The sequence below is a fragment of the Fukomys damarensis genome, unplaced genomic scaffold, assembly GCF_012274545.1.
Source record: "Fukomys damarensis isolate Sample0158 unplaced genomic scaffold, DMR_v1.0_HiC HiC_scaffold_32, whole genome shotgun sequence".
In the NCBI taxonomy this organism is placed as follows: domain Eukaryota; kingdom Metazoa; phylum Chordata; class Mammalia; order Rodentia; family Bathyergidae; genus Fukomys; species Fukomys damarensis.
The window spans coordinates 48,986,777-49,006,717 of record NW_022900944.1 but is presented as its reverse complement, the minus strand read 5'-3'; the positions used below and the strand labels follow the sequence as shown (position 1 = coordinate 49,006,717).

At 51.1% G+C, this 19,941-nt stretch overlaps 1 protein-coding gene across 1 annotated transcript; it reads right to left on the bottom strand.

The window, feature by feature from the left end:
* Positions 1-393: 393 nt before the first annotated feature.
* Spire2 (spire type actin nucleation factor 2) lies at positions 394-19,898 on the bottom strand. The gene is made up of 10 exons (XM_033757923.1): positions 19,397-19,898; positions 13,616-13,972; positions 10,909-10,989; positions 10,652-10,816; positions 9,968-10,054; positions 9,591-9,714; positions 8,748-9,090; positions 3,107-3,236; positions 2,398-2,513; positions 394-2,140 (listed from the first exon to the last, which is right to left on the bottom strand). Exons 1-10 carry the CDS (start codon positions 19,427-19,429, stop codon positions 1,918-1,920), a joined length of 1,659 nt encoding a protein of 552 aa, XP_033613814.1. The 5' UTR covers positions 19,430-19,898; the 3' UTR covers positions 394-1,917.
* Between the last annotated feature and the right edge of the window lie 43 nt (positions 19,899-19,941).

The window sequence follows — 19,941 nt, the reverse complement described above, 5'->3', positions numbered from 1 at the left end:
CTCTGTAGGATTGAAGATAATGGCAGTGGTACTTGGTAACCAAGGGTGTTTGTCTGGGAGACTGGTGCAGACAAAAGCCTTTTTATTGCTGTGTGTGACAGGCAATTCCTGAACACCCACCCCCTTCACTTTTAGTGCAGTACCTGGGACTGAAACTAGGACATTCACCCTGTGCTACTTCCTTAGCTATTTTTTTTTTTTTCCTGGTTCTGGGGATTGAACTCAGGACCTTGCATTTATGAGGCAGGCATGGTGCCACTGAGCTAAATCCTTGGCCCAGCTTTTTTTCTCTTTTTGAGACAGGGTCTCATTAAGTCACTAAGTTGCCCAAGCAGTTTATTACTCTGTGATTCTCCTGCCTCAGCTTTCCAGAGTGCTAGGATTAGAGATGTTCACCTCCACACCTGGTTCTTATTTATAAACAGGAATAAAAACACAAGAATAGGTAGTATATGTACAAACAAGTAGTGGGAGCTGGATACTTTTATTAGCTGCTCTGATTTTGTGTATTTGCATTTCCTGGATTTTAGGTGCTAAGAGTATTCTTTCCCACAGACCCTGCTGTTATAGGCCTTGTCCCTTCTGGGCCTCCTCCAGCCCTGGGGCAGTCAGTGCAGTCTGGAGTTGACATCTTGCAATGAACTGCCAAGTTTCTTCCCTGTACTGAGCCTGTCTGCTCTTCTGCTGAGGGGAGTGATGACAGCACACCCTGTGCATGTGAGCCAGCAGGTTGCTTGGTGCTGGACCCACCCACAGCCTACAGCTTTCTGGGAACTCCAGCGGGGTCAACTCCCTGAAGAACAGGCCTAGAGGGCTGAGAAATAAGACCAAAGGGACCTAGGCCGGAAGCACAGCCAGAGGAGATGACAGGCAGCATCCTGAGCTGTTAATGCATGCAGCCCTTGCCATAGTGACCAGGGCTCTGGAGTTGGCAGAGAAGCTGGGCAGGGCTTTTGTGTGTGTGGTGCTGGAGATGGAATTCAGAGTCTCATGTGTGCTAAGCAAGTGCGCCACTGCTGAGCTATATCCCAAACCCTTCTTTTGGTTTTATTTGGAAACAAGGTCTGGGTGAGTTGCCCAGACTGGACTCAAAGATGCCATCTTCCTGCCTTAGCCTGCCGAGGGCTTTGTGGACAGGAATAGGTCTGGATGTCATGTCCTGTGATGGGCACCCTGACAGCAACACTGGAGAGGTCTTTTCTGGCCCTGGAAGGCAGGCGGCCAATCAGAGCTGAGATGCAACCTCTGAGAACTTGTGATCCTCCTGCCTCAGCCTTCCACACAGCTATGTCCCCAGATGGTCACTGTGAGATAATCTTTATTAGGTTTGCATGGCCACAGGCACAACTTTACAGAGCTGTGCCAGGACCATCCAGTATCCCCAGGCCTCCGGGCAGGGGCAGGTGAAGATAGCACCAGCACGGGGGAAGGGATGGAGGGACAAGGTGCCAGGGATGGGTGCTGGGCAGAGGCAGCAGGGCCCAAGCTTGGCCTCTGGCTTTCCACACTGAGACATTTCCAAGAGGGTCCCACACACCCAGTGCCTTCCAGGTACCTTAGGCCCTTACCAGAAGGCAGAGGCAGGCAGGTTCCCCATCCCAACCTGGACTTCAGCCCAGGAAAGGGAAACTGCCTTGTGGCACCACCTGTGCAGGAGACCTGGGGCCTGGGCAGGGGAGTCTGCTGGAGATTCAGGATCTCCGTCTTCGGGGAGAAGCACCCCCTCACCCCATCCCAAGGAATCCTGAGAGGGAACCGCCTCCCCAGGGAGGGTTCTACAGTGGAACTGGCCCCAAATGAATGGCAGGGCCAGAAAACCTGTATAAATATATAGGCTGTGTGCATATATTATATAAAGGCGCCCGTCTATGTATATATGTACACGCACAGTTCAGGCCTGGCTGCCGTGGGCTGTCATCACTTGAAGTCCAGAGTCTTAGTGTCAGGGAGGTAGAGAGACTGGGTCTGGCGGCTGCGACGTGGTGTGGCATTGAGGGCATCCACGCTCCTGCGGCTAGAGAGCACGACGTCAGCCACGAAGCTGGTGCAGTCACTGCAGACGTCCTTAAGGATGCAGCCATGCGCATAGATGTGCGGGAACTCCTCCTCCACGCTTCGCCACCTTGGCCCCTGCAGGGACCTGGGGAGACCATCAAGGCTGAGACTCACACTGGTCCCGCCCCTGCCCCTCCCAGGTCACAAACATCCTCATACTCTCCCCTGTCCCTCCACAAGTGAGATTTGGGAAAAAGAACTCACTAGTGGAGCGCCTCCCAGGGTAACAAGCGTTCTAGGCTACACTACCCTACATGCCCACCCTGCATTTCCTTGCGACATGCCCTGCCCAGCCCCTCCCTGGAACACCTAGGACCCCTGTAAAAAGGCAGAGCAACACACTGGAAGACCTCTCTCCTCTGCATTGGTGTGGCCTTGGCCATGGGTGTCCTCTGAGGACTCTCAAAGCCCAGAGTGTAGACGGGGATGTGTGCACACTTCTTAGAAGGCATCTTCATCTGTAATACAGAAGGAGGTGTGGACCAGACCCAGGCTGGACCAGTACAAACCCATGCCCCCTTCTGGGCCCTGCATGATAAGACAGACACCAGAGACCATTCCTGAAGACCAGTGCTTCTTCCTCACACCTCAGCTGTGTTTTTTGCTCATCTAGGTGGGGAATTTTAGAGGCAGAAATGGTGCCTTTTTATACCATAAAGGGCTTGGCATCATGCCCTGCACAAAATTATCTGACACTGATGACACAAAAGTTTTTCGGTTGTCAGGGTGGGTTATAAAGAAGGGTCAACTAAAAACATTTTTTGTTTGTTTGTTTTTTGAGACAGGGTCTCACTACGCAGTTGAGACTGACCTGGAACTCACTATATAGCCCAGGCTGGTCTCGAACTCACAGTGATCCTCCTGCGGCAGCCTCCCAAGTGCTGGGATTACAGGCATGTGCCACCATGCCTGGCTAAAATCAGTTTTTGAAAAAGTGTTCCAGAAAAGGGCATGGATGAAAGGCCTCATGAGGGCAGGATTGTCTAATACATGCAGCAGGAGACAGTGGAATGCCTGTCACAACTCAGACTGAAGCCCCAGGAGAGCTCACCTTTATGCTACAGGAAGTGCAGACGGCTCTGGAAGGGAAGGGAGGTGGCGTCAGTGGAGAAGAGGAAGAAGAGGCAGCCTCTGGCCTCTGCCCACTCCTGTGCTGAACATGCCATTCCACCTTCAGGACTCAACTCTACTCCAGGATCTTTCTTCTGTGTTGGCTTCAATCCAGCACACCTCTCTGCCCCTCAGATTCCCCTGAATGTCTGGCCTGGTGTCCCCAGATACCTCTCACTACAGAAGCAGAGGGACCTCGAGGGAGTGCTCAGTTCTAAGCATCAGTGAACATTTATTATTCCTACACTCAATGTCAGAAGTAAATACCTTCGTGTAAAACCTCAAACATTAGTTACAATTTAGACAGCCCATCTACAGTGGTGATCTCTGTTGGCAACAGAGCCTCCAGGCTAGTCTAACCATATATTAACAAAATATGCATAATATTTTACAACTAAAATGAGTTACTGTTCAAACTACTTTCTATTTTATATTGTTTTGGGTGTTTTTTGTTGTTATTGTTTTAAGACAGTCTCCCATGTAATTCAGGTTGGCTTTGAACTCACAGCGATCCTCCTGCCATGTGCCACTATGCCCAGCAGTTTTATCAATTATTGAGAAAAGTATTGAAGTAACTAGTAGATTTATTTTTCCTTGTAGTACACTTATAAATTGAGGACAGCTTGGGGTTGCTTTGATAATCTGTCACTCTTGTTTGGACTGATGCTCAGCTTGGGACTACTTTGGGTTGAGGTTGATCCTGCACTAGGGAGGCAGGTCCTTCCTGTGTGTTCCACTGGTGCCCTGTGAATTACATTTCCAACTACGTCTAATGGAAACTGACAATACTCCTAGTAAGCACTGTTTCTTTCAGTCTTGATTTTTTTTTTCCACTACTGGGGATTGAACTCAGAACCTTGTGCTTGTGAGGCAGGTGCAGTGCCACTGAGTTAAATCCCTGGCCCTTCTTCTTCTTTTTTTTTTTTTTTCTTTTTTTTTGGTACCAGGGATCGAACTTGGGACCTTGTGGGACTTTTACTTGGAAGGCAGGCAATGGAACCACTGAGCTAAATCCCCAGCCCCCTGGCCTTTCTTTAAGTCTTTTGGATGGGGTGAGAAAAATTTGTTGCAAGTGCAAAGGAGTAAACATTCTAGGTGTGGCTAAAAGAGTAACAAGTAAATGAATGGGTGGGGGTGTGTTCCAATAAAATTTTATTTACAAAATATCCAGAAAACCCAGGGGGAGCGAAGCCCAAGTCTGGAAGAGTTACCCTGACCAGGGACAGAAGGAAGCTAGGGGTTTGACTGGGATGAAATATAGCACGAAGGAAAAGCTTGCTTTATTTTCTTTCCTATCAAATGTTTAATGATAGCACAATAAATCCCCCAACATTACTATGGAACACAATGCTTTCCTATATCTAAATTTCACACGTGGCACACCGAATAAAAGGCAGGGATTATTCTTCCTTAAGCAACATGGAGAAAAAATTGGTTACATGAAGTAGGCTTCAACTCTTTCTCTTCCAAACCGCGTCTCACCTTCCTACTCTCAAAGCAGGCTGAAAATGAAAATCCTCTGCCTTTACCATGGTTTAAAAAGGCAGGTTAGAAATCACTGAACAGGTTGCTCTTTCTTGGCCGAGCTGTGCACCTTCCTTGGACAATTACATCTGGACCTAACTTAAGTAGCGCAGCGGTGTCGAGCTCCCTCGTGAAGAAGGCGCCACACGAGTTCCTTCGCGGTGTGTGTGGTACGGTTCGGTTACGGTGGGGAAGAGTTGTCCAGTACCCACGCCCAGGTGAAAGCTTGCGTTCTAGCAGGACGACAGGGTTTCTGGAGGGAAAATGTTTGCTGTGCGCTAGGGAGGACCTGCTGTGAAGACCCCCCGAGGATCCAGTCAGCTCCCTACCGAAGAAAGTAGTCTCTTACCACAGCGGTCACGAGCACCGATGTGCCGTTAACTAGCGTCCACCCAAGAGTAAACCAAGAGTGTGCCTTTGTGAGCGGAAGGGGGAAGAGTGAAATAGGAAAGGAGAAAATCACATTTATATAAGAGTGATGGATTTTACTCTCTGTAAACGCAAAGTATGAAGGAGTCTCGTAAGGTACAGCGAAGTAACTTTTGGACGTACTTCAGGAACGGGGGTAACAGAGGAGAAGTTCTGAGATTAAAAAGATGCGGAGGGCCGTATGTAACTAAAAACTGTCGTAACAGTGTGCCAAGGGCTTCAAACGGTAGTAGGTCATCTCAGCACTGAAACAAGAGGTCTGGATGTTAATTGTGCGCCTAAAACTAACCTTTGCTTCACTAGAACCATGCTGAGACCGAATCTATTTTATGAGTAATGTAATACAAGAGAGACGAGGCACATTTCAACATCTTAAATATCATATCCTATTGTAATATTTCCCATTTGATATTCTCTGTCTCTCTCTTACTTGGATTGAACCTAGAGCTTTCACACTGAGCTATGTTTCTAGTCTTTTTGAAATACTGTTTATTTTGGCTCAGGATTTTTGTAAAATTGCCCAGGTAGGACCTGAACTTCCTCTCTGCCTGCCTTAGCCATGCAGAGCACTAAGACTATAGGCAGGTGCTGCCACACCGAGCTCCCATTTTATCTATCTGAATTTTAAATGTAATTATGAGTAATTTTTAAAAAATTTGAAACCCAATTCGGTTCAGCCTGCATAGTTTTCATCTGGCCACATTTCCAAGCTGTGTTTCTCAGAACACCAGTGTCCCTGGAGATATTAATGGTGTTCCCTGAAGCACGGTTTGTGTGACTAATTGATTGGGAAATATTAGGTTAAATCAAGTTGAATGAGTCTTTTATGACAGAATTTCTGAGTCTATATTACACTAACATGAATTGCAAAACTCTGGAAAAAGAGTTTTCCAAATTTGGCTTTCCAAATTTATCTGACAACACGAGGCTTCCTTTGCCCCCTTTGTCTCACTCCCAGCCCTTGGTTTGGGTAAATATTTAAATTTTAATTTAGTGAACTACAATGTAGGAGCTGTTGTCTTGGGGTCCATCTGTGATGTAATCAAGAATGAAATCAAACCACCCCTTGTGGTTTGATGCAAGTAAGATGGCTATAAAATGGATCTGAGCCATTAAAATGTTTTAAGAATGACTTGAGGGCCAGAGATGTAGCTCAGTGGTGCTGCCGCCTGCCTCACAAGCACAAGGTCCCAAGTTCGATCCCCAGTACCAAAAAAAAAAGTCTTAAGAATGACTTGAGCCACATAATTATGTCAGTAAGGAGTGTATATATGAATTTGGACGATAAGGGTGGTATTTGGGCCTGAAAATCAGAGATTTGCAGTGAGATTTAAGCATAATTTAAAGGTTTTTTCCCCCCTGAGTTTGGAGCAACCAGATAGGACCAGTTCCCTAAGACGAAGTCTGGGCAACCTATAAACTGACCGAGAACATCACCCCTCTGGTAACCTAAAAATGTTTCAGGGTTGCAACAGAATGGAAAAATCTTACCACAGGTACCCCAAACGATAAACTTTATTTTACTTCTCAAGAAAAGTAGCTGAAACAAAAATTGTAGTTCTTTCAATTATGCCAAAAAAGAGTAAGTTTTCATTTAGTGGCTAAAAACTAGTTAGAGATTTAACAAACCCTGCTTATTGCAACGCCCTTTGAGGAGGTCACGGAGACAGGACCAGGCCCTCTCTTCCGCTTTGCCATCCAAGCAGAGCCCACCTGCTTGGTCCCGAGAACATCAGCTCTGGAAAGGTAAGGCCGCACCTGACCCCTGTTCGATCTCCCAGTGATCAAGGGTGTAGCCTTTCCCACAGTGCGACAGTTAGAAGTGAGGGGAGGATTCACTTAATCACTCAATATATTTCCTTCTAATTTGTTTCACACTTAAAATTAGTTATAAGAAACAGGTCTAAATTTATCATGAAAATTTAATGTGGGCAAGAATTAAAAACCTCACTAAAATAAAAGACAAATACGTCCCAATTCCCTTTTATTATCTTTCACTAATGGGGGGTGGGGGGGACAGAGAGAGACGCAGAGAGACGGGGGAGACAGAGACTGAGAAAACTGGCCCACAGAGCAATGTCTTTCCAGGTAACTTCAAGGAACTCGTGGGAATAGCTTTATGGAGGCAGCTCTTTAAGCGAGCACAGGAACCACTGTGACACTGACAAGGTGACTGGCAGGGCCAGGGGAAGACCTGCCACGGAAAAGCCATGGTCCTCAGGATCCATTCTTATTCCAACCAGTCTATCACTCGATCCCTGCTTATCTAAACTAGAAAGAAGGAATGCAGAGTTGAATGTCTGTCTTAAGAAATATCTGCATTGAAAGGAAACTTCTAAGTCTGAGAATTAAAAGAGCAGTACTAGTAGGGAACAGGCAGTGGACTGATGGTTTTTAGGTGAGGGTCTGACTACTAATAACACTCATGCTGGGCTTCGTGGTGGGAAAGAGCACCCTACTGAGGAGAGAGAACTAGAGACTTAGTGCGTCCGTTCTCAGTTTGTCTGAAGGCCAGCAGCCTGATACCCAGGAGTCTTCTGGCACGTTAGGGTCTGCTCTCCAGCTGTACTTGGGACCCCAGTCCTGGCTCACACCAAAGCAGCTCTCGTTGAGGGGTCACCAGTGGCGGTGGACAGTTCTCTCTGTCTGCACGAACCACTAAGGCATTATGCAAAGCTTTGGTCTCTTTTCTTTCATTCTATGATAATTCAACAACTTCTTTTGCTAGATAGTAGTGAACAAATCCACAGTCCGAGTTTCTAGAGAATTAATGATGTATTTGGAGGTCAGAGGGCCAAGTTTGGAGCACACAAGAGGTTGCCTAGCCCAACATGCACGATGTGCACAAATGAATTATCCCGAGGGAAACGCTTTTCATAGATGTGTATTAGCAACGCATGAGGCTGGGTGGGGAAAAGTGATTTAACATCTTCCCGGGGATCAATCAAGACAAACCTTAGTTTTTCTACATTTCAAAAAAATATGAGGACATTTAATTTTAATCAATTTTTTACAGTTTGATACATTTATTAAAATGCAACTATCTCTAACTAAACTGTTAATTCTCTAAAAAACACAAACTGAGAATTTCTTCCCTACAAGTATATCCTCAGTGAAAAAGAGAGGCCACATGTCTTTCAAACTTTTGTATGTTTTCCTTCCTATTTTTTTTTTTTTTTTTTTTTTTTTTTGGCTTTCTTTCTTTCTTTGGTGGTACTGGAGATTGAACCCGGGGCCTTCCCACTGAGCTACGTCCCCAGTCATTCTCTTATTTATAAATTTTGCAACAAGGTCTTGCTAAGTTACTAAATTCTCCAAGCTAAGCTTGAATTTATAATTCTCCTGCCTCAGCCTTCCAAAGTGCTTGGATTATGGTGTGTTGCACCACATCTGGCTCTGCCCTCCCGTGCCTGAATACTCTGGCAAGTGCCTCAATACCCAAACTGCCCCTGAGGCCTTCCGGAAGTACCAGGGGAGGACAGACCTTGTACAGGAGGAGGCTGAGAGACAGCTGCCACCCAGAGAAGGGGAGGTGGCACTCAGCAGCCGTGGTGGCCAAGGGACCTCGCTGTGAGCACCCTGCCCTCCAGCCGAGGGCTGCTCAGCTGTCTGGCCGCGGGATGACTGACATGTCCATGTGCAGCCCTCCCGAGCACTCCTCAGGAAGAGAGAAGCTGGCCCCAGGGCACTGTCTGAGTATCCCATGGCCGCTTCTGACTGCCGAGACGGTAAGCACCCGTCCCACCTGCCCCCTCCCAGCTGGCTCAGCCCCTGGCTTTGCCAGGGTCTGTGTGGCTCTGACCTCAGAGGTGTTCATCTCCTCCATCTCAGCCAGCGTGGGTGCCTTCAGCAGGACCCGGGGCCGTGAGCGCTGAGTGCTACTCCCGACGTCCGTGACAGACAGATTGATACAGGAAGTGGACTTGATGTCCCCAGAGCAGGCATTGAGGATGCAAGGCAGAGAGCCAAAGCCTGGGGTGGACAGGAGAGTGAGCAGGGGCCACAGCTTCACGTGCACCGTGTGACAGGAGGGGAGACAGACCAGTTTTCATCCACTTAACTCCAGCCTGAAGGAGTACCACCTTGCCTCCCAGCGGAAGCAGGATTAGAGTTTGTCCTCTACTCTGTAACGAAGACCAGATCAGACCTTTGACATCTGCCTGGTTTTCCCCACCTAAAAATGTTGCTTTTTGTTTTTTCTTACTAAATGCTGAGATTTGTCATTTGTGCAGAATGCAAAATAGCAAACTGAGGTCAAAGCCTTGAGGACAAGATCCCTTCCTCATCACCTGCCTCTCACTAAAACTTTGCAAGGATCCTGGTCTAGCCTGCAAGTTAAAATGCCCCAGGTCTCCCACGGTGGCAGGGTCTCATGGGGACAATATCACCCAGTCTGTGGGCGCGAGGAAGTAGGGGCTGCAGGAGGCCTGGGCGTGGGGTCTCCTCCCTCCGTCACACCCTGCCTTGCTCACCCTGAGTGCCTGAGCGCTGGGTCCCCACGGGGCGCAGCTTGCGCTCTTGCTTGATCTCCTCCAGAATCCTCTCATGCAGGGTCCTTTGCTTCTGTGGCAGCGGTCGAAGCCGGCGCTCAGAGACCTGCAAGGAAGTGGTGGCCGGGGGACGGACACCGGCATTGTCCTCCTCCCGCAGTCCAGGGTACTCGGTGCCACCCCACGTGCTGGGGGGGCTACCCGGGGGCTCGGTGAGCATCTGTGCCAACAGAACTCTCCCAGAGAAGACCCCAGCCACACTGTTCCAGGCCAAGGCCAGAGAGAGCCGGGCTGTGCCTGTGGAAGCAGAACACAGCAGTGGGTTCTGGGAGCCTGAAGAGGGGACGCAGAGCCAGTACCTGTTTCAGGGGAGGCCGGGAGCGGATGAAGTCCAGGATGAGCTCATGTGCATCCTTCTTCACCCTGGGCGCGATGTCCCCACCCACCTGCAGGCGGACAGGATGGGGCGGCCAGGCTGAGGACCAACGGCTCCGAGGTCCTGGTTTTCACACCTGTCCCCTCTCATGGCTCCAGGACGGGTGTGTGCAGACAGAGCCATGCCTCAGGGTGGATGCAGCACCCTCACCCTACCAACCAGGCCTCCTGTACCTCAGATTCTTCTGGGAGTGTGGCTGGGAGTGCCCGCCTCACAGAGCTGCCACAACAGAGGGGAGTGGCACATTAAAACCCTAAGAAGCTCGGTGTGCTGGCTCACGCCTGTCATCCCAACACTTGGGAGATGGAGGTAGAAGGATCTAGAATCCAAGGCCAGCCTGGGCTACACAGTGAGTTCAAGGCCAGCCCTAACCACATAACAAGACCTGTCTCAAGAAGAAACACAAACACAAAATACGAAGACTGAAACTGGTACAGGTGAGAGCTGTATGATCCTGCAGTCGTGCAGGGCCACCTTGGCCTTCCACAACCCTGCCCTGGTCACTGTGTCTCCAGTGAAACCCAGAGTGGCAAGATCAGGGCCACACCTGCCTGTCCATATCCCATGGTCCTGCCGCCTCGGTGAGGCAAGGCCTGGGCAGGCTCACCATGACTTTGCGCAGCTTGTAGTTCCTGGCGCGGATGTCCTGCATCAGCATCTCGAAGGGTGTGAGCTGGAACTCAGTAGGCAGGGGGTTGAACTCTTGCTCCTGCACCTTCTTGAGCTTCACCCCATGGCGCAGCTCCCTCATGAGCTGCACCCACAACCGGGCCTGACCCAGAAGAAAAGGAACAGCTGTCAGCCGACAGGCACCATGGCTTCCTGGCGCTAACCCTGGGTAAGGGTAGGAGGGCCACATCTTACCCAGTCTGTATGTCCGAGGTTGTCGAGCTCAGCCAGTGGCTTCTGCATCTGTGGCTCATCCTCTCCCAGCCTCTGCAGCATCTGGGACCACATAGCTGGTTAGTCCAGGGAGGCAGGAAGATGTCAGGGTCAGGCCGCCCCCCGCCACATGGCTGCTGCTCACAAGACATGTGGGTGTCTCAGTCCTGCACTGTGGCTCAGGAAGACACCCAGAGAAAGCACAGTGTCTGCCTTGGAGCCTCATAGGTCCCTGGCCACCATGCTCCGGCGGCTAGTTTTAGGCAGGAACCACCGTGCCCAGTGGCCCACGTCCACCAGGAGGCGCTGTGTCTTCATGGGCAGCACACACAGGTGTGGGGAGCCCCTTGTGCAGATTCATGTTTTCCTGCAGATCTCAGCCCTCGCAGGCCTGCCCACCGTCTCTGCACCCCAGCTGTGTCTCCACACAGGATACCAGCCAAGGCACAAGGGACCCCGCCTCAGCCCACATCTGCTCTGTGGAGGTCTGGGCCAGCAGTGTGTGTGTGCAAGGTCCCCAGACCCGTGCTGCAGAGAGGGTGGGTGGGATGGGTTACCAGCCACGTCTGGGACAGCAACGGTGACTGGGACGGAAGACACTGGGGACGCTGACTGCTCTATGCGGGTAATCAGGAAAGCACTGGACACACTGCCTCTGGTGCCCTGGATCTTCTGGCAGCCTGGAGGCCTCATTCCCCTAACATCCACCAAGAGGGCATCTGCCCTTCAGCACGCAGCCACCCCTACGAAGACAAAGCCAGGTGCCCTGGCATTCACCCCACACCACTGGCAAACTTCCCTGGCAACCCCAGCAACATAGCAGCAGAAGGTGCGCGATTCTACTCAAGGTCCCTATGGGGACAAGTGGGCTCCTATAGCAACAGCACAGGCACCTCTCCCGGCCTGCCTGAGTCCACACCTAGCCTGATCAGGCCACTTCATCCAAAATGCTTACTGGGTGAGCACATCGTACCCCAGAGGACCCTTCTCTCTGTGCGTCATGCTAGCTCCCTGAACACTAGAATCTGGCTACAGGGCAGCTGAGAAACCCTGTTCAATAAGAGACCTGTCGTCTGGGTGAAAATGCGCCCCTGCCCCTACTAAAGTAAAAGTCCCGCTGTCTGGGAAACAGCGTACTCTGCTGAAGGAAGGGGCTGCTAACCCATGAGAACATCCTGGGCAGTCCTGGGCCTGTGTGGCCTTAAACCTATGCGGGGGTCCTGGCCCCTGTGAGCCTGTTTGTGTGGGTCTAGGTCAAGGCCTATATGCTCCTTGGGCCTATGAGGTCCTGAGCCTGGGTGGATCTAGGCCTGTAAGGCTTTTGGTCTGTGTGGTGTTGATCTGAGCTAGTGTGTTCTGGAGCCTGAATGGCATTAGGCCTTTGTGGTCTAGGCCTCTGTGGCCCTGGGCCTCAGCTTCCTAAGCCCATGTGGCTCTGGGTTGTGTGGTTCAGGGCCCATGTGGGTCTGGGCCTGTGTATGTTAGACCCTGTGAGGGTTTGGGCCTGCTTACTATTGGGCCTGAGTGGGCCTGGAACATAAGGTGCTGGGCGCGTATGGGTATGGCCCTGTGTTGGTCTCAGCATGTTGGATCAGGTGTTTATGGTCCTTGTCCTGTGGGAGTCTGAGCCTCAAGGGGTCTGGGCCTCTGTGGTCCTGGACCTTTTGGGTGAGGACACAGGTGGGTCAAGGCCTGTGTTGCCCTAGTTGGGTCTGTGTGGATCTGGGCCTGTGTCCTCTACCTGTCGGGATCTGGAACAGTCAAGCCTAGTGTTCCTAAGCCTGTCTGGGTCTGGGTTCCATGGGCCAGGGCTTGTGTTAGCTGGGCCTGTGAGTCTGTACCTGTTTGGGTTTGAGCCTGCTTAGTCCTTGGCCTGTGGGGTCCAGGCTTCTTTGGATCAGTTGTGTGTGCTTTTGGACCTGTAGGGGTCTAGGGCTGTGTGCTTCTCGGCCTGTGTGGGTCTGGGCCTCTGTGGTTCTGAGCCTATGTGTTCATCAGCTAGTCTAGGTCTGAGCCTCTGTGGGTCTAGTCTGGGCCTGCATAGGTCTAGGCCCCTGTGGCCCTGAGCCTCAGATATTCTAAGCTTGTAAGGATCTGGGCATGTGGTTCAGATCCCCTGAGGGTCTGGTCCTGTCAGGATGTGGGCATGCAGGTGTGGACCCACGTCTTCCTGGTCCTTTTGGGCACTAGGTACGTTTATGGTCCAGTGCTTGTGTGGTCTTATGCCTTGAGGTCCTGAGCTCATCTGGGTCTGGCCCTGTGTGCTCTAAGCATCTGCAATTCTAGGCATTTGTAGTTCAGAGTAGGGGACACAAGTGTTGCTAGCACTGTATTTTCAGGATGGGGTCATGGATAGTTGGGGCCTGGGCCAGAAGCCTGGCACTCCCTTCTTCCGGACCCAAAAGTAGGATGAAGGAAGATGAATAACCTATTGGGTTTGGAGTGTTGGTTGGGAGGCAGAGGCTCGGAGCCAGTTGTTGTGGAGCCTAGGCCTCCATTTCCTTCCTCTGAAAACCTGGTAAAAAGGACGTGTGAGGAGGTACATGAGGTGTTAGCACCAGGCAGCCCGGAACAACTTCTGGCGACAGAGGCTTCCCCATGCTGGCAGGCGGAGAGGTGGACACAGCTGCTGGCGCTCACATGAACCTCAGTGGAAGCCCTGAGCCCCTCACCTGGGTCTGTCACTCACCTCCTTGGCCTCACGGACACGGGCCAGGAAGGCGCGCAGCTCCAGCGTCTCCACAAAGAGGGCGCGGCACACGGCCTGGTAGTGTGCCTGAGCACCCTGGGGCTCGGTGAGGCGTGCGGCACATAGCTGCATGGCCCGGGCAAAGGTGCGCACCGTGCGGGGGCCACCCTCGGCCTCCTCTTCCTCCTCAGGGCCCCCGTAACCCTCATCAGCTGTCCCGCAGCCACCATCATCACAGTCGCTGTTGGCCATGAGGTCGATGAGCCGCTCCAACTGTGGGCTGAGCTCACGTTCCTCACTCTCGTCCAGCCCCCAGTCCAGTGCGCGGTAGATGGCGAAGCCCAGTGACTGCACCATCTGTGGAACAGGGACAGAATCACACTGGGCATCCGGCCAAGGGGACATTGGCGGGGAGAGGCTGGAAGGAGGCAGCGGCCAGAGCCCAGCTTCTCACAGTGATACAGAAACAAGACACTGTGACACCCAAAATACATCAGCCACTTTGGAAAATAGCCTGGAGGATTCTTTTCTTTCTTTTTTTTTTTTTTTTTAATTTTGAGTGAGGTCTCAGTAGCCCAGGCTGTCCTGAAACTTGCAGCGCTCTTCCTGCCTCAGCCTCCCAAGGGCTATGATTACAGGCAAATATGACAATGTCCCTCTCCTGGCAGCTTCTTATAATGGAATATGCATCCACCACCAGACTCTGCACTTCTTGCAGTATTTACCAGAAAGAAATACGCAAACCTGGAACAGTACAGGCATTCTTTAGCTGGTGGGTGTAACCATGACAGGTGCCTACGGAGCAGGAAAAAGGGACCAACAAGGGTGTGAGTCACCCCATTACCCAGACAGAGGCACACAAAACACCTTCACACGGCACGATTCTATTCACACGAACCTCTGAGCAGAAGGAACCTCCCCAAAATGACAGGAAGAGGCCAGCAGCTCCCTGTGCTACAGTGGAGCAGGGCAGGAAGGTTCCCAGGGGACTTCTGGGGACCCAGCAGGTCTCTATCCAGACTCTGGTGTTGGTGGAACAGAGTAGGCTACAAAAAAGCTGATTAGAAGAGACAAACGCCCTAAGCACATAGTAGCCTCACTGTGTCACAGTGGAGAACTCTGACCTAAGGAGAAAGACACGCTGACCTCAGGCCCCACTACCACTAGTCAGGGCTCGCTGTGTGAGGGCTGGCGTGGGGCCAGGGTCTCATGTGTGCCACACAGGACTCTGTCTCAGGGCCCCACCCCAGCCCACCTTGCCAACGTCCCCGGAAGGGGAGGCTGAGGTGGGGCCTAGAGCCATCTCCAGGTCCCAGGGGCAGTGGCTGGGGCACACTAGGGGACAGAGGACCTAGCGCCTTCCTTCTCCTCCCCTCTCTGCCACCATGAGGTGAGCAGCTTCCTCACCAAGGCGGCTGACGATGTGCTACCACCGGCCCAGCACCGGGGCTAACCGGTCACAGACTAGAACCCCCAGAACCAGGACCCAAAGTAAATCTTTCCTCTCTGATGAGCTCAGGTATTTGTTACAGTAACAGAAAGCTGCTTAACTCCTATATGTCACATATTTTGACACTTGTAAAAAATGATACACCAGGCGGGGTGGCACACGCCTATAATCCCAACACTCGGGAGGCTGAGGCAGGAGGATCACTGTGAATTTGAGGCCAGCCTGGGCTACATAGTGAGTTTAAGGCCAGCCTGAACTAAATAGTGGAACCCTGTCTCAAAAAAAGAAAAAAAAAAATGAGAACCAAGACCTGTCATGTAGAGGTACAAGATCCCAACAATGAATGTAACTGTACTATATCCCTAAAATGTACCAATAAACTCAATTAACGCTGAAAAAAGAAAAAAAGAAAAAAAAAAACGAGAACCAAGACCTGTCATGTAGAGGTACAAGATCCCAACAATGAATGTAACTGTACTATATCCCTAAAATGTACCAATAAACTCAATTAAAGCTGAAAAAAGAAAAAAAGAAAAAAAATGACATATCAGCTGGCTATGGTGGCACATGCCTCGAGTTCCAGCACTCTGGGAGGCTGAGGCAGGAGGATCACAAAATTGAGTCCAGCCTGCGTAATTTAGTGACTTACTGACTATATCAAATAAAAAATTAAAAAGGCAGAAGATGTGGCTCAGTGTGAAGGCCTTGGGTTTAGTCCCCAGTCTTTTAAAATAAAAAAGGCAAGGGCCGCATATTTAGCTCAGTGGTGCCGCTGCCTGCCTCACAAGTGCAAGGTCCTGACTGAGTTCCACCTCTGACTCCAAAAAGAAAAAGAAAGAAAAGGTGTATCTCATGTCTTTTAAAATGCATGTAACTTTTCGGTGTACATAAATCTAACCTGCATGGGTGCTGAGAGGATTATGGAGGACCCAGGGTGTGGGCCAGAACTTGGTGACCCATGGGGCTCAGTGCTAAAGGCCCACAGCGCCATTCTGTTGGCTTTATATGTGCTTAAAGATCTCCTTAATAAGTTTGTTTGTTTATTTATTTTTTTTATTTATTTGTACCAGAAATCAAACTCAGGACGTTGCCCTTGCCAGGCAGGTGTTGCACTGCTGAGCTACATCCTCAGCCCAAGTTTTTTTTTTTTTTTTTTTTTTTTTTTTTAAGACAGGGCCTCACTATGTAGTTGAGACTGACCTGGAACTCACAGCGATGCTCCTACCTCAGCTTCCCCAGTGCTGGGATTACAGGTGCACACCACCATGCTCGGCCCAAGTATTTTTAGTAAGTTGTTCTTTTGTTTGTTTGGTTGTTTGTTTTTTTTTTTTTTTTGGTACAGGGGTCAAACTCAGAACCTTGCACTTGCAAGGGAGGTACAGCACCACTGAGCAAAATCCCCAGCCCTAGTATTTTTATTTTTTGGTACTAGGGATCAAACTTTGGACCTTGCTTTTGTAAGGCAGGCAGTGGAACCACTGAGCTAAATCACTGGCCCTCTAGTATTTTTTAAGTAATTAAAAATCTGTGAGGTCTCACAGTAGAGGCCCCTTGACTCAGCACATCTCAACTACTTTCTCTCTTTTTTTTTTTTTTTTGAGCCAGGGTCTAGCCATGCAGTTCACATGCAGTTCACTGTGCAGCTCAGGCTGGCCTTGAACTCACAGTATACCCTAGTCTGGCCTCAGACTCACGAAATCCTCCTGCCTCAGCCTCCCAAGTGCTGGGATTATAGGCATGCATCTCCGCACCGGACATTTCTCAACTGTACCGGCAGGGACCCTATTCACACCATCTACCCTGATGCCCAGGGACCAGGCTCAATAGGAGGCCCTAGGCTATGCCACTATGTTCATCCCCGATGCTGCTTGCACTCTGACCCTCCCGGCCCTGCCTGCACAGACCCCTTAGAAGGCCAGGTCCACCCAGCCAGAGCTCAGCCTGGCTGCCCATGTAGCTGAATGCAGGGCAAGGATCACGCTACTGATTAGCAGAGCACTGTTTATTTCCAAAGGTTTTCATGCTTTCCTTTTTGGGGAGGGTACTGGAGACTGAACCCAGGGCCTTCCTACAAGTTACATCCCCAGCTATTTTAGATTATATATTTTTAATTTAATTTTTATTTATTTTTTGAGACAGAGTCTTATTAAGTTGCTGAGTTGCCCAGGCTGAGCTCAAACTTGTGATCCTCCTGTCTCAGCCTCCCGCAGAGGTGAGAAGACAGTTGTGGGCCAGAGGCCCGGCTTCATACTTTCCTTTCACCAAAGGGTAGGAAAGACACACATACACAGGACAACAGCTTTGCTGTGCAGGGCACCTGCAGAGTCCTCTTCACAGCTCACTTAGATCGCAACAACCCACTGTCCCCTTCCCTAGGACAGAGGCTGGGGACATCAGTCCCTGGGCCACAGCTGGCAGTGAATGGCAGGCCTGGGATTTGTCCATGCAGTCCCTAACCTTTGTGCCTGCTCCCAGGCTGGCAGCGCTGTGTGGCAGATGGAGCCACACCCTCTGTGGGCTCTGTCACTTCTTCCTGTGTGCACCTGCTGAGTGGCCTCGCCTCCCATTTCCTGGGTCCCCACCACCAGCAGTCCAGAAACCCAGCTCAAGCTGGGCAGAGCAAGCACAGGTGGTGAGAGCCAGTGCCCTGCTGGGGACAGGGCTCTCAAGCACAGCCAGTATCCTAGGAGTCACTTCCCAAGACTCTGGACCCTTAGAAAGCGAGGCAGAAAATGGGAGCAGAGAACAGTGGCCCCCATAGGCCATGCCTGATCTCCGCTGCAGTCTGACAAGAAGGCAGCTGCCTGGCCAGGGTGGGGTCCCTTGGGGAAGTGCAGCTACAGGTACCACAATGGCAGGAAGGGTGGAAAAACCACAGGTCACACACGTACCCCATCTACTCTCTCCTGCCAGGAAAGAGCAAGGTTCGGGTCAGGGGTAGAGAGAGGATTTCATACCACCTGGCTCTATTGCAGCTCTTCGCTAATCCTGGGTGGGAGGCACCACTGTTGGGCCCTTCTGCAGAGACTAAGCAGGAAAGTGCACGGCCAGAGCCTGGCCACCATGCCCCTCTTCCCTGCCGCTGGCCTGAGCTGTCCTGTGCCAGGGAAAGGATAATTCTCATCCAGCTATCTGAGAGCTGACAGCTCTTCTCTGCCCCAGTCACAGGAAACGCTCTGGGAGGCATAAAATGCTTCTTTCCTATAAGAGAGACCTGGGCAGCTGGCCAGGCTCAGGCCCCCAGTGCAGCCTGCAAGCTATAGCTCCTGGACAACAGGAACCAGATGACTTTCCTGTCCCTGAGTACAGGACTGGGGGGGGGCTATCTGGAATATTATGCAGCAGTAAAAAGGATGCATAATGGCCACACAGCAATGCAGAGTTGTCTTAGAAACACATAAGTCATTCCTCCCTCAAATCCCCAGAATCTCTATATAGAACAATGCCATTTTCCAGAGCTCACAACGATGCTGGGTGCTGTTTATATTCCATAGTGGTAAGGATATCTTGTCACTGGCATTGTTAGGGCAGCACACAGACTAGGACTGGTTTTGCCATGGTTTCTATGTACCCAGTAGCAATCACGTATGCACTTTTGATTGTGCCCATCTCCACCTTTGGCATGTCACTTTAGGTTTTGTAGAAAAGCCGTGATTTTCAAAGACAGTGGGATGTTCAAACATCAGGCTCCGGGCACTGGTTGAAGGGAGGCCGGGGCAGAGGAAGGAGGCACAGGAAGACACTGCTGGTGAGGTCTGAAGCCTGGGCTGAGCGGGGATCCCACGGGCTAGCTTTCCGGTTTGGCCCTAGAAGCCACCCCAGACCCAAGCTCTGTGCCCGGCAAGGCCAACTGAAAGAAGGCCCAACAGCGCCGCCCCTTGCCTCTTGGTATAGGATGAGGATCGTTGACCAGGGCAGCCTGAGGGGCGTCTGCCCTCATGTCCTCTGCAAATGGATCCTTCCACAAGCCCTCTGCTAAGGCCCTCCAGTGTTTGATCTCCAGTGTTTGATCTCTGTCTTGCCGCAGTGAAACAACCCTAACTTTATATTGGACTACTCTAACAACTCTAACTTTTACAATTTACATTAAACAATCCAACATTTTTTTTTTTTTTTTTGGTACCAGGGTTCCAACTCCAGTCCTTGCTCTTGTGAGGCAGGGGGCGGAACCACTGAGCTAAATCCCCAGCCCTCAGCTACATTCTAACATCTCTCTTTAAAGCCAGGCATGCACATGGAAGTCTGAAGCCAAAGGACTGCCTTGAGACCGACCTGAACTACACAGTGAGACCTTGTCTCAAAAATAGATAAAACAAATAGTTTTTAAGTACCTGGGCTTCTGAGCTGGCCGGTGGCACCACCATAGTTGTGGGCTCTGCAAGAGAAGACAGTGAATCAGGCTGGGTGGTAACCCCAGATCCCCATGCATAGGGCTGCCTGCCCTTCTCCCAACTCCTTTCCCTTGGGGAGCACAACACTCCGGAAGTCTCCAAAGGCACAGCAGAGGGGCTGGGAGCAGCTCCAGATGGAGCACACACAGGGCCACAGGGTTGATCTTTGGCAGCTCCACCCTGCCCCAAGGAAGAGGCACATGGGTCACTCCAAGGACGACACTTGCCAGGCCCAGCAGGAGCCAGCTCTGGGCAGGGCCTATGGGCAGGATGCCTAGGTCTGGGGATGAAGAATAACACAGCCCCACCCCCGGAGGGCTGCTGTCCCCTTGGGTTCAGCACCGCACAGGCCCCCAGGTCTCCGATGAGACAGGCTTTGCTGAGATAAGCCACCCGGACTGCAGCCCCCAAGAGCAAGGCCCTAGGCCAGGGTGCAGGGGGAACCAGACAGTGTACTCGGAGAAACTCGGCACTGGGCAGCGAGT